Source organism: Schistocerca nitens, chromosome 3 (assembly GCF_023898315.1).
Source record: "Schistocerca nitens isolate TAMUIC-IGC-003100 chromosome 3, iqSchNite1.1, whole genome shotgun sequence".
In the NCBI taxonomy this organism is placed as follows: Eukaryota; Metazoa; Arthropoda; class Insecta; order Orthoptera; family Acrididae; genus Schistocerca; species Schistocerca nitens.
This window is the reverse complement of record NC_064616.1, coordinates 83,324,953-83,339,812: the sequence shown is the minus strand read 5'-3', so window position 1 is coordinate 83,339,812 and position 14,860 is coordinate 83,324,953. Positions and strand designations below refer to the sequence as shown.

Here is a 14,860-nt window from a genome sequence, read left to right as displayed (position 1 = left end):
CCAACAAAATAAAATGTCACATCTTGTTATGAGGTGCATGCCAACTCTGAGTTTACTTGTCACTGAGCAGCTCGTAACATTACCTGTCATTTTATTTGATTGGCTTTATTTCTGAAGTTTAACTACTCTTTCTTGACAAGCCCTTTTCATAGGGGGAAGCATATTTAGTAATGTATACAGTGACATGCAGTGACCACATATTTTCATTGGCCAAAGTCAGATTGCTTCATTATTTGGTATTTTTTTCCAGTGTGAATTTCTGTAGAAGACAAGTTTGCATTTGTCAAAACCGTGGTCAAAGATGGAATAAAACCACCTTTTGTTGCGACTGGTTGGCTACTTTGGATTTATTTACTGATTACTAACCATAGTGGAAGTGCAGCTATACTGAAAATACAAAAAAATATTAAATAACAATTTTTTAAAATACATAAGTTAAAGATTGCAGTTGTTTGAACAGGTCTACTTGTTTTATGTGTCACTTATGTTTCTGTAGTTTAAATTATACATTGATGTACCAAAACCTTATGACCATCTGCTTAATAGCTTGTTTGTCCATCTATGGAGTGAAATACATAACTGATTCTGCATTTAAGGGGTGACAGTTTGTTGGTAGGTTTGTGGAGGTATGTGGCATTAGGTATTTACACACAGGTCGTGTGATTTGCGCGAATGGTGATGGCGCCTGATAGTGACCCAGATGGGTCCCATAAGAGTTACATCAGGCAAATTTGGTCACTGAGACATCAGTGATGAGCTCACTGTAATGCTCCTAAAACCACTATAGTATGGTTCTGGCGCTGAGACATGGACAGTCATACTGCTGAAAGAGAACATTGCTGTTGTGGAATACATCAAACATGAAGGGATGCAGGTGGTTTACAGCTATCAGCGTGTCTTCAATTACTAACACAGTTTTTGTGCAAATGCAGGAGAATGTCTCCCATAGCATAATACAGCTCCCACGACCTGTGTCCATTGTGCGCGCAGGTTTCGAGCCTCCGTTGACCTCGACAATGGCATTCGTGGAGATGACCATCGACCTAGTGTAACAAAAATCTGATTCACCCAAAGAGCCGATTGACAGTCAAATCCTTATGGTCCTGTGCCCACTGCAAACATAATTGACAGTGCTCTGAAACACTTGTGCATGCACCAGCATTGTGCTGTTTCGGCAGAGATGCCACAGATCACCTTCTATCTTACTTTACAGAGCAGAAAAGCCTCTGAACCCCACATTCTGTGAAGAGTCATGGACGTCCAACCATTTAGCACCAAGTGGTAATTTCACTGTCCTTGTATCTCTTTCCATAGATGCTCATGACAGTAGCATGTGAACATTGACCCAGTTTTACCATTTTTGAGATACTTGTTCACAGGCTCTTTGTAATAACTATCCTTTGTCAAAGTTGCTTATCTCAATTGATTTTCCCATTTGCAGTCTATATTTTTGCTAGTGTGATCCCCCCATCTGTGTCTGCTCTGCATACATACTTTTTTTACTGTGTCACATAACCTCAAAGCCACCAGGCAGCATCCAACATCATGGTGGGTAGTGGTCCTAATGTTTTGGCTTATCAGTGTACTTATCCTTGCTCTTGTACAACAAACTTTTAAAATGGCATTTTGAGCATCAGATTTTTCTGTAGTAAAGAAACATCGGTTATGATACCCCCAGTGTTTAGTTACCTTGAAATAAGAAAACTAGCACAATAGTCCTTGGAAGAACCAGGATTAACAAGCCAAATAAAGTAGTGTCAGGACCATAAAATAATCATGTTAAACAGCCCAGTATTCCTCATGAAAGACTCATATTTGCCAGATTTGATATACCATGGTTATGAAAATTTTTAGTAATACGATATTTCATGCTGCTGGCCATTACAGTAGCACCTAACGGGCAGATATCAAATATCAAAATTTTAATTATTGTGTGTTTGCAGTGTACGAGGAACAATACGTGATTAAATTTGTAAATGATCTGGGGGTACACAGAGCTACCACTTCTAGCTGCAAAACCAGCTGTAACATGGCTGGGCATCAAGTCAAACTGAGTTTGGATGACAGATATGGGTACATCACTCCGTGCTGCTAAACTCTGCACCAGAGTTCATCAGTTGTAGTGGCTGGTGATTCTCATCATGTCATTCTTTCTGCAACCTGCGACTGGGTGCTTTCAATGGGGAGAGATCTGGAGAATGTTCTGGTCAGAGCAAGTCACACACACTCTGTATTGCTTTTGAAAGATGATGTCACGGATACCTGAAAATAAGCCACAGCCAACAGTCGTAACACATCAAAAATGTAATGCATGCTATTCAAATTGCCAGCTATGCAAACCAGAGGTGATAATGTTGTATACCCAATGGCATCCCATACCAGCATGCCCAGTTCTAGGCATGTATGATGATGGTGATGCTGAATGCAATCTGGCAATGTCTTTTCATCTCAAAGTGTCCTCATTTGGATGTGTCCCTTGTGATGCTATACACAGAGCCGGACTTGTCTGAAAAGATGACGAGGTGCCAGTCCTGTGCCCAGTGTGGTTATTTGGTGAACAACTGTCATAATTTGGAGCTATCAATACACTGAATTTTTTTCTGAGATCATTCACAGAACATACCTGCATCTGATTTACTTATTTTAGTTTTTGAGCAGGTTTATTTTCATAAATTTTTTGTAAGTGAACAGTGAATTGTTGTAGTATTAGTAGTGCTAGTGTTAATTCATCCACAGCTTACTTCTGTAAGAATATTGGTCATATCTTGGTATTACAGTTTGAGACCAACAAAGAGTCATAACACTGAACTATGCATATGGTTGTAGAACATTCCAGAATTTGATAACTTTTTACTTCCAGTTTGCTTACAGCTCATTTTCCCAAGTAAAATTAGATTCAAAAGTTATCCTATTGCAGAGAAAACTGGATGCACTCTGAATTGCAAGTGTATTTTTTTTTTAATATTATTTGTCAAAAGATAAGACCGAATATGAACTGGAATTTAGCCCCATTGAAAGTACAACTTATTATACACTCCTGGAAATGGAAAAAAGAACACATTGACACTGGTGTGTCAGACCCACCATACTTGCTCCGGACACAGCGAGAGGGCTGTACAAGCAATGATCACACGCACGGCACAGCGGACACACCAGGAACCGCGGTGTTGGCCGTCGAATGGCGCTAGCTGCGCAGCATTTGTGCACCGCCGCCGTCAGTGTCAGCCAGTTTGCCGTGGCATACGGAGCTCCATCGCAGTCTTTAACACTGGTAGCATGCCGCGACAGCGTGGACGTGAACCGTATGTGCAGTTGACGGACTTTGAGCGAGGGCGTATAGTGGGCATGCGGGAGGCCGGGTGGACGTACCGCCGAATTGCTCAACACGTGGGGCGTGAGGTCTCCACAGTACATCGATGTTGTCGCCTGTGGTCGGCGGAAGGTGCACGTGCTCGTCGACCTGGGACCGGACCGCAGCGACGCACGGATGCACGCCAAGACCGTAGGATCCTACGCAGTGCCGTAGGGGACCGCACCGCCACTTCCCAGCAAATTAGGGACACTGTTGCTCCTGGGGTATCGGCGAGGGCCATTCGCAACCGTCTCCATGAAGCTGGGCTACGGTCCCGCACACCGTTAGGCCGTCTTCCGCTCACGCCCCAACATCGTGCCGCCCGCCTCCAGTGGTGTCGCGACAGACGTGAATGGAGGGACGAATGGAGACGTGTCGTCTTCAGCGATGAGAGTCGCTTCTGCCTTGGTGCCAATGATGGTCGTATGCGTGTTTGGCGCCGTGCAGGTGAGCGCCACAATCAGGACTGCATACGACCGAGGCACACAGGGCCAACACCCGGCATCATGGTGTGGGGAGCGATCTCCTACACTGGCTGTACACCACTGGTGATCGTCGAGGGGACACTGAATAGTGCACGGTACATCCAAACCGTCATCGAACCCATTGTTCTACCATTCCTAGACCGGCAAGGGAACTTTCTGTTCCAACAGGACAATGCACGTCCGCATGTATCCCGTGCCACCCAACGTGCTCTAGAAGGTGTAAGTCAACTACCCTGGCCAGCAAGATCTCCGGATCTGTCCCCCATTGAGCATGTTTGGGACTGGATGAAGCGTCGTCTCACGCGGTCTGCACGTCCAGCACGAATGCTGGTCCAACTGAGGCGCCAGGTGGAAATGGCATGGCAAGCCGTTCCACAGGACTACATCCAGTATCTCTATGATCGTCTCCATGGGAGAATAGCAGCCTGCATTGCTGCGAAAGGTGAATATACACTGTACTAGTGCCGACATTGTGCATGCTCTGTTGCCTGTGTCTATGTGCCTGTGGTTCTGTCAGTGTGATCATGTGATGTATCTGACCCCAGGAATGTGTCAATAAAGTTTCCCCTTCCTGGGACAATGAATTCACGGTGTTCTTATTTCAATTTCCAGGAGTGTATATGCATAAATTCATTGTTACGCAAGAGGAGCTGAAAATTACTTTGTCTGGTATTAGAAACCAGAGGCTGTTACTCATTAATGTGTTGGGTGATGCATGTAGGGTGTCAGAAACGTGCTGAAAATAAGTATCAGATACTTCTTTTGCTCAAGAAATGACTGACATGCAGACAAGATCATGAATGGTGTGACAGTGACAAAGAATCTGAACACTTAAGATATTTGGAAACCACAATCACCCCCTGATGAACAAGCCTAAAATGACATCTGAAAACTGAAAGTAGCTCTGAGCTACTTTGTCACACTTATGTTGTTCAGAAAATAGATAAATCCAATGCTGGATCAAGGCAAATATGTTCATGGCTATGTCTGTTAATCATCAATAATTAAGACTTGGTGAATAATGAAAAACTTAGGAAAACGATGGATGGACATTAATATAGTAATAACAACCTCTGGTGCAGAATGAGATTCGTTTTATAATCAACCCCTAGGCTGTGACCAATACTTTCTTACAGAAGTGCTAGTCCAACTAGGTATTCAGAAGTTTGGAAAACAGGAGAGAATTACTGACAGAAATAATACCTTAAGGACGGGTTGCGAGCCATGCCTGGATAGCTCGTGTTGGAAAGAACATTTCCTGCATGGCAAGTTTTTGATATAATTTTATATTGTTGTTTGGTATGAGTAATCGCTTAACTTTCTTGCTTATTTTGACATTCTTTTAAACCTTTCTGACACATTTTAGGTAACGTTACATTTTATTTGCCTGATTAAACAAACTGTCTTAAGAATTTCTAACGTTTTTCTTTTGCCTTTGGTTAACTGTGAGTTTAAAAGCTTTAACCTTTATTTTCTTTATTGCATTATTATTTTCTTTACATGTGATTAAAAACCTTGAGGGTTTCACACTTTTTGCTGTGTAATACTCAGTGAGCTATCAGTTTTTGGCAAGCACTTTTTTGAGGTCTTACAACCTTGTCATTGTAGAGAGCAGCACTTCACTCATGTGTCATATTTGTGTTTGTCAGTAAGTATATGATCAGTGGATGGAAATGACTACCATGCACACTCAGTGTATACCTTGTAGCCACATCCATCTGCCCATTCATCTGTGACTGCAGATATTGTGATTACAGGATGGACCTAGTTACAGATTGTCCCACATGACTGAAGCAAGGATCTCTGTTACATTTACTGTGAACTCATACTTGGATTCTTCTGGTGAAAGGGAAAGAAAGTGTTGGAAATGTATGTAGCTTGCAGGGCATCATTTTGGTTCTAGTTATACAGTATTGTCTATGAAACATGGTATCAACTTTTAGTTTCCAGCTGAGTGGAAGGCATCATCCAGAAACTTTGGCATTTTTCTGCCAACCAAGTTAATGACTTCATAAATCTGCACCAAAGGAAATATATATATAGGATCCTCTCTGTGAGTCAGATGCACAACACATACTTGAATGTGTGTAAATGGCTTCCCACTGCCTTGACTAATGAATGAATTTCAAAATAGGATCACAGATTGCATGCAGAGTGAGAGTGTTACAAATCCCACTGTTCTCTACCAAGGTGTTCCCAACAATGATGTGACTCATACACGGAATAATGAGACTTCCAGGAAATCGGCATGTGTTCCTGCTCCCAAAGAAAGCAAAAGAACTCATACAATACTATATACTAGGAATCTGATGTAAGCAGAGAGGAAAAGCAGTGACTTATTCAACAAGACTTGGAACATGTATTGAAGTAGTAATGAATGTCATATACTTGAAACCTTGTTGAGTCAATGACAGTACAGATGTCACTCTACAAGTTTAGTTACTGTAAAGAGAAATGTTATATATATAAAACAAAGATGATGTGACTTACCGAACAAAAGCGCTGGCAGGTCGATAGACACACAAACCCACACACAAAATTCAAGCTTTCGAAAAAAAAAATATATATATATATATATATATATATATATATATATATATATATATATATATATATATATATATATATATATATATATATCTTTTGTTTTCTTTTTTATGTGGTAGAATGTTGCCGGTACATAGTAACAATTAACATAGATCTCTGTCTGCGCTGTATTATACTGAAGAAAAAGACAAGACACCATTATGTCACTTTTTATGATTCAAATATCGAGTTTTGACCTTTTTACAGATCATCATCAGACCTAACATCTCATTACAGTGAAAAGCAGCTCCTCAAAAGGCTGAAAATTCAGTAACATAAAAAAAGAAATAAAACCTTGAATCTTTGCATCATGAATGAGCTTCACTTCACAGTATTTAGATATTGGTTCTGAGAGTGATGTGTAAAAAATGGTAAAACCAGTATTTGAGATATACATAAGAAGTGACCAAGACAATGTCTTTCTTCATTATATTAAAAGTGGTGACTGTACCTTCAGACACCATGTCTTCAGTTGTGCAATATCTTACTGATCTTCACTTAAAGTGCCAGTCCCTTCCATTGGTTCTGTTGCAGGTATTTATATCAAGAAGAACAACAAAATGATTTTTCCTGAATTCCGCGGTCTTGGAATTCGCATTGAGGATGATGTGCTCATTACAGAAGATGGCCCTGTTGTATTGACATCTAGCTGCCCCAAGCACACTGAAGACATTGAAAAAGATGTGGACTTGTGAATATGATTGTAACTGAATATTCCTTACGTTGAAATATAATGCCTAATGAAATCCATCAACTTATATGTAGTTAAAGCAAGTATCCTCATCAGACAAATAAATTGTAAATTGTGCTACAGCTGAAAAGAACACACACTATCAGAAAATGGAAAGAGGCTGGGATTTGCAATGGAATAGACTGCACAATACTGATGATCTGTTCTTTACTCTGTATGTTGAGATTTTGTTTCCTTAAAAAAAATGTACACACACACACACACACACACACACACACACACACACACACACTGAGAGAGAGAGAGAGAGAGAGAGAGAGAGAGAGAGAGAGAGAGAGTACTGGTAAGAAGGGTGGGGAGGGGGGAGGAATCTGAACAATAGTAATGCATATAAGAAAAACAGTAATAACAAGTGACAAGAGAAAAGAACCTGAAAGGTGATTATTGTGTGGTAAGATGTAAGTAACAGATGAAAGTACCAGCAGACATTTTGACTTTGGAGACAGAAGTCATGGAGATTTGCATGAGGATGGAGTATGTTTCACATATGGGGTGAACCAGAACTCCAATGAAAAACTTTCAGAGCTGGTATTATGGACCAACATAAGAAAAAAAAGTCCAGTTAACATGGGATTTTAAGTGCATACTAAGTGTTATAAATACTTGTTCATCTTTGCTACTGTGAAACTCATCTTTTCTACTAAACAAATGCTCATAGCTCATAAGATATGCATTTTAAGCCCGTGTTTACTGGACATTTTTTCTTGTTTTGGTCGGTAGCACCACCTCTGAAAGTTTGTTGGTGGAGTTCTGGCATATCAATGTGGAACTAGCAATAAAGAAAAATAGACCATTCATACCCTGTGACATCTTGGATCTTGGTGCAGTTTTTACCACTACTTCATATTTTACTTGTAGGGGCTGACTGATTCCAGTAAATAATGTTTTTGTACCTACGACTAAATGCAAAATGAGTGAATGTATCAGGTGTCATGGTTTTAGATAGTGTGTTTTGAAGGTAGTTATTGTGCTAGAGCCTTGTAACAGCAGACCCAAGATATATGATAAAACATTAAAAGAAATTATTTTTCTTTTAAAATTGAATGTTATTTTTCCATCCAAAAATTGGATTATGTGTTGTGTGACATTGTTTGGTTGTGAAAAACGCCCTTTCAGATAACTTTGAAGCAACAGTTTTGTTTTTAAATTTTACCGTTTTGGCTTAAAGAGGGACTCCAGGATCACACTTGCATCACTGGCGTTGTGCATCTAATACACTAAAACACTATCTAAAGCTTCAGGTTGCCATTGTGGGAACCAACTTGTGTCTGCAAAGTACAGTTTAGACAAGATGAATTTGCTGGTGTCATTTTTTTGTTTCCCATTTAAAAAAAAGATCAGATCTCACCACTGCTTTAGCTTTCATATACATTGAGGTAAAAGGGTGTACTAATTGTACTTTTCTTACTAGTGAAATATAAATTCATATATTTATATAAAAAGTGAAGATCAGAAATTGTCAGTTTTTTGTTACAAAAATGAACTTATGGCTATATACACTAAGAGATTTATAAGAAGATATTACAATGTGAAATCTCTTATTGAACAGCAGCATATTTCCCCATTAATAAATGCTTCAATTTATTTTTAAGGTATTTAAATAAGCTATCTTAAAAGCAAACGGTAGTTTGTTGTAAAAAAAAAATTGTTCCTGATGTATGTGGATTTCAGTCTTCAGCCTTTTGATTACTTGTAATTCTGTGAGTTTTCCCTCCCCCGTGTATTTTAATTATGTACATTACTGTTCATTACATTATGTTCTGGATTATCAATGAAATGAGGCGGGTCAATGAAATTAGTCGCATGTCAACACAAGCAATGAATTTTGTCATATTTCAACACAACATTGAAGTGAGTCACATATCAACTTTACCTCCATTCAGTTGGAATGACAAACACTGGCAACGAAGGTAATAACAATTACAAGTTGCTGTGCATTTTAACCAAATGTAACCAAGAGGATATTTTGTACGTTTCATGTAAGAAAACATTTCGTTTAATTCTGGTACATTCTGTTTCTATGTGTTTCCTATAATTAACATGATTGTTAAGAAAAGAAGAAAATGAACTCTTAAGGTGGAAATCAATTATTTCCACATCAATGCCCATATAGCACATTTATTTCCTCTATGTGGGAGGAATATTTCCTGAAAGTTTAGACATACCATTTTTTAAACCCTGTAGTTATAACACTCAACAAATTGACTTGTTGCAAATAATTAACGCTATTATTTAATGAGACTTTTTTATAATATGATGTCTTCTCCAGCAAGTCCTCTAGGCAACTAAAAAATCTTAAATTATGCGTCCAGGTAACCTATGCAAAGCTGCTATAATCAAGCTGTTTTAAATTTATTGCTGCAACCACAAGTACCATTTCTGTACTGAGATCATCAATCCATTTGACTGTTTGAAATGTTATATCAGTTCTGTTATAAATGCCCACCCTACTACATTCATGTGTCTTCCTATAGAACAAAATTTATGAGTTTGCAGTTATTTAGCTTGTATTCACACGCATCATCTTCCCTGCAAACCAATTCATTCATTGTGAGAAAATCTGGTTTAGTTTCATTTAGGTATTTGCCCAAGTTCTCTGCTTTATTCATTGAATATTGAATATTCTGGTAAGATGTTTTAACTTTATTTCCTAAAGTAGCACAACTACCTGTACAGGTAAATTTTCTGTGTTTTATTCTAAAAAAGCATCCCTGTTGCCATTGCGATTGAGAATTTTGTTTGTCATATTTTCTGTGATAATTTTGATGAGTCATCATTCAGCCAGTCATTTGTCTTCGTCTAGAAGAAGGTATATTAAAAGAAAACTGTGTAATTCATATCAATAACTTTTGTAGAGGCTCTAGTGAGGCATAATATTACAAGGTATGTGTTACACATTAATTGTTAGTAGATACTAGTAGGTGATAAAAATGACAGGAGCAAGGAATACACATTTATTTGACAGCTGTAGTTTTTACTTATTCATCCAGGGATAGTTTCAAAAGATACGGGATTTTTCATCATAATGAAAAGAAAACAAATAGCTCAACTATTCATACACATAGAACATAAGTATGTTTACATTGGGTTAAGACAGTTGGTTGGCTATGGTCTTGCTGAAGGAATTGTTCCAGCTTTCGCCTGAAATGATTTTGGAAAATCAGAGAAAACCTAAATCAAGATGACCAGACACAGTTAACTCCATCCTCCTTAATATGAGGTCAGTGTCCTGACAGTTGCACTACCCCATTTGTTTGGTCCCGGTTTACAATATTCTTTTGATTATACACAATTTACACAAGATAGCTTATCCCTGCAAACAGTGTGGACAACCACTAGTGACTCCAGGACCACAGACATGCTGCTGTGCTCCTTGCACTCCCTCCAGTCAGACAACAGGTCTGTAAACTTGCTGCTCTGCCCCATGTGTATTCCATTGCCTCCATTCAGTCCATATGGAAAACTGAGTCAGCATACCCCCATGATGAGTGAGGTGTTGAGCTCAAGAGAATGACAAGGCAGTACTGTCCTGCACTATGGACCTTGGCACGTGATTTTCTTATGAAAGCATTGCATTGTTGTTATGTATTGTAGTTGCCCTCTTTTTCATTGTTCCATACTTTGAGTCCATTGTGTAGTAAGCATCATTTATGAATTATGTTTTAACTGCCTTTTTAAACAATGTAATTTAGCAATATTTTTATCTCCTTGGGGAACTTACTGAACAACTTTATTTCCTGATAGGAAGTACTTTTTCGAGTTTTGTATTTGTTTTTCTGTGGCAAATGCAAGGCTAAACTGGATCTTGTCCCCATGATTACATATTGAACTATTAGTGAAATTCTTACTAATGTTTTCCTTGATATACACAACAGATTGGTAGGTGTATTCACTCAGCATGTATGAAGGCCAAGGTGTTTTTATTACAGTTCCTGCTAGTTATCCAAACTGCTGCTTTTGGTTATTATTATGGCCCTTTTCTGCAGTTTAAAACTGTGTCCACATTTTGTGTCTCTGATTCCCAGAAAAGAATCCCATAGTGAAGAATTGGGCGTACATAGGAATAGTGTCACCACAAGACAGTGGCTATTACAAACTGATAATAGAACCCAAAGAACACGACATGCTGAAGACATTCTTTTTGCCATTACATTTGTGTGTTCATTCTGTGTTAACTGGCAATCAATATTCATCAGTAAAAACTCTGTGTTTGTCATGCCATCTATAGGTTTACCATCTATGCTTAATGTGACATAATTGTTTTCCGTCTTCATATTGAAGTGCGTGCTATTTGTTTTTTTATGTTCGGTGTTAATTTATAACATACTGCCCAACTATAAACATCCATGAGGGTTTTATGTGCCGTCTCTGTTAGTAGTGCCAGTATTTTGTCGATTACTATGATGATTTTGTCATCAACAAAGAGAAATTTTTCTTCAGGTCTTAGACTGTCTGTAAGTTCAGAACAGAATTGGACAGAACACACTAGTATGAGAGTAACCTATTTTTATGGGTTTCTTGTCTCACAACTGATCACTAAAAATTTATCATCAGTAGACATTTGAACTGTATCTACATTTTGCACTCTATTTTTGTGGTAAGATTGAAGCAACTGTATTACTACTCCTATTACATCTTGTGTTTCTAGTTTGTTTAGTAGAATATCATGGTCAAAAATCTTAGACAACTCTAGGAATATATGTGTAACACAGTCATCCTTGTCAGGAGCTTCAAGTACCATGTTTGTGAACTCTGTAATGGCCAACAATGTTGAACATCTCCCATTTTGGAAACCAAACTGTGCCTCATTAAAAATGTATTTATTCATGTAACTAGTCAGTCTATATTTCATCATTGATTAAATTATTTTTGAGAACAGTGATAGTGGTGAACTGGCATGTGAGATAAAAGTCTAGAATAGGACTAGAAGCAATCTTACGTGTTTCACCCAGGAATGTTGTCAGCTAATGCCGTGAGGTATGATGGGAACAAAAGGTGGTCTGTCAGCTCCTTATGTTATGTAGCCAATGTGAGAGCAGCAAACAGACAATGTGTTTTGAATACATTCAGAAGAGAAATTGAAGCATTGCTGTAAATGAGATTATTAATGTAATACAATGACAGTGTCATAACCCATGATGTATTTGAAAAAATATTTCTCTGCTTTGTGTTGCTATGGAGGTAATTTGTGTGAGCACTCTGAGTAAGTGGATCACTGTTTTTTAAATCATGGGAATAGGTAGTTGGCTCAATGTTTTTAATTAAATCGTGCGGTGTGGTAGGTGGATCAATGTTTTTAATTAAATCATTGGAGGAAGTGGGTGAGTCGGTGTTTTTTTTAATTAAATCATGGGAGAATTTCTGTGAAGGAGGATTAATGAACAGCAAACAAGACAATGGATTCAATTTCAGTGCTAGAAATATATTGCTTATGTTCTTGTCTCTCACTGGTTGTTGGAAAGTATATCCCCATTGGCCATGCCACACTGACAAATTGCCAACTTATGAGCAATAGATAATCTCCACTTTGACTGCTGCAGGTCCTGACCTAGACAATTACCTATGCTCTTCTCATTACCTTTTTCAATAACGGCACAACTAGTATGTGCACTGGGTACAATAGAAGAATACCTGAATTAAAGGACTCATTTGTGTTTGTTAAAGGGGTTTGTATGCTGTCTGTGTGCCTTCATAACAGAGACTGAACTGTCAGCTTCTTATTTTTTTTTAATTTTTGTGTTTTCTTAATTTTCTATTCTGTTGTGACTTCTTATTTTTAATTTCTGGTGTGTTTTCTTGACTTCATGTTGCAACATCATCATTATGCTTGCTATGTAATTCATTGTGAGTGCTGCATGTATTTCAGGAAGATTCTTTCCAACTTTTCGGGAATACCAGAGGAATTTTCATTTACAAAATATGCCAATTCCAGAAGATTTTCTATTACTCTACTCCCATCTTTTATTGATAAGTTATTGTACGTGTATCTGCCTTCCCAGTTTTGTGGTTTATAACATCCCGTACTACTTTGCTTTTACTTTCTTCATTTATATCATTTTGCAGTAAGCAGTAACATGCTGTATATCTCGTATTATCCTGTGTTCATAACTTAAGAACTGTGGATTAGTGCAGTACTTTTCTGAAGAACTAAGAAATTTTAGTGTCTAGAAGGACTTTCTAATACCCATTGTTATCTGTTTTCCTTAATTGCTGCCGGCCGGTGTGGCCGTGTGGTTCTAGGCGCTTCAGTCTGGAACCGAGTGACCACTACGATCGCAGGTTCGAATCCTGCCTCGGGCATGGATGTGTGTGATGTCCTTAGGTTAGTTAGGTTTAAGTAGTTCTAAGTTCTAGGGTACTGATGACCTCAGAAGTTAAGTCCCATAGTGCTCAGAGCCATTTGAACCTTAATTGCTGCTGTTCAAGTGACTACTTTTGGAAATGTCTCCTCAAAAATTAATTTAAACATTGTACAGAATCTAGAAAACTTAGGATCTGTAGTCTTTTTCATACATATTTCATTCCAGGTGTGATTTGCTTATGCCATAGAAAAAGTGTGTATTTATGTTCGAAGAAGATTCATTTGTAGGCCTACAGTTTTTTGCATTTTACCAAGCCTGTCTTTAGCTTTATTATCTGACAGTAATGATCAGAGAGGCCAAGATCTTTTTTATAAACATTTTACAATTTTCCCTGCCAATATCTGTAAATACACGGTTTAAGACAGGTGGTTTTAGGAAGTTATTAGTAATTTAACCCCAACACCAGTGGTAATATTCATGTCCCCACTTATCGTTATGTTAGTTTTTGAGCCTGCAACAGTTTCCAGAGCTTCAGTTAATTTGTTGAAGAAAGTGTCCACATTACCTCCAAGTGAACGGTACACAGAGAGAATGGTTAACTGTTTGTGGACGCCTTGTTTTACTGGCGGAACACGTGTGAATTTACAATGTTTATATACAGTAATTGAGATCAGATCTTCTCTAGTCTTAAAATGCACACCACTTCTGATATACATGTGTACATGTTCCCCAAACCTTTAGGGTGGTTCTGCACTAGTAACTTGCACATTCATGTGATGATAACACTATATGCTGTATTTCAATGTCTCTTTGCCAGTGCTCTGTGCTGTTCAAAGAGTGTAATTCAGCATGAAGCTAGTGTACTTTATTTTTAATAGACTGCATAATTTGATGACAAATTGTGACATTTGTCCTTATGATTGCATTTTCCTTCTGATAACTGGTGAGTGTGCACACCACCATGATACATTCTATCTGCAGTGTACATGTAGAAGAAATCTTTGGACATGTTGTTTCACTTTTAAGGGAGGGGAGCCTGTTTTCATGATGTATTCTAAAAAGAGACCTACCAATCCTACCCATGACAACAGGTATTTGACCGTGTGTGCTCCCGTCTGCTATACTTTCACTAATTAACTCCACCAGTATTGTCTTTCCAAGCCCTGTTAAGGTGCAGGCCATGCCTAATGTAGTCAAATCTCCCAATAGTCCACACTGGCATGAGTGCAATGTGTGGCCAGTCATCAGCTCCATTTCCAGCTCTCCATTGACTTGTCATACAACACTGCCCAAACAAGACTGATCATGCTGCCAGAAGAGCTCATCAGGCACACATTGGTGCTACCAGTTGGGGAAGATATCATACTCAGGCCACAACTTATGT

The 14,860-nt window shown here is 38.4% G+C and overlaps 1 protein-coding gene across 1 annotated transcript in view; it reads left to right on the top strand.

Annotated features, from left to right (window-relative positions):
- LOC126248048 (xaa-Pro aminopeptidase 3-like) overlaps positions 1 to 7,177 on the top strand; it is a 230,057-nt gene extending 222,880 nt beyond the window's left edge. Inside the window, exon 7 of the mRNA XM_049948682.1 lies at positions 6,958 to 7,177. Within this exon, the coding sequence (XP_049804639.1) occupies positions 6,958 to 7,118 (161 nt within the window). The 3' untranslated portion in view covers positions 7,119 to 7,177. The remainder of the gene's footprint in view (positions 1 to 6,957) is intronic.
- Positions 7,178 to 14,860: the final 7,683 nt, after the last annotated feature.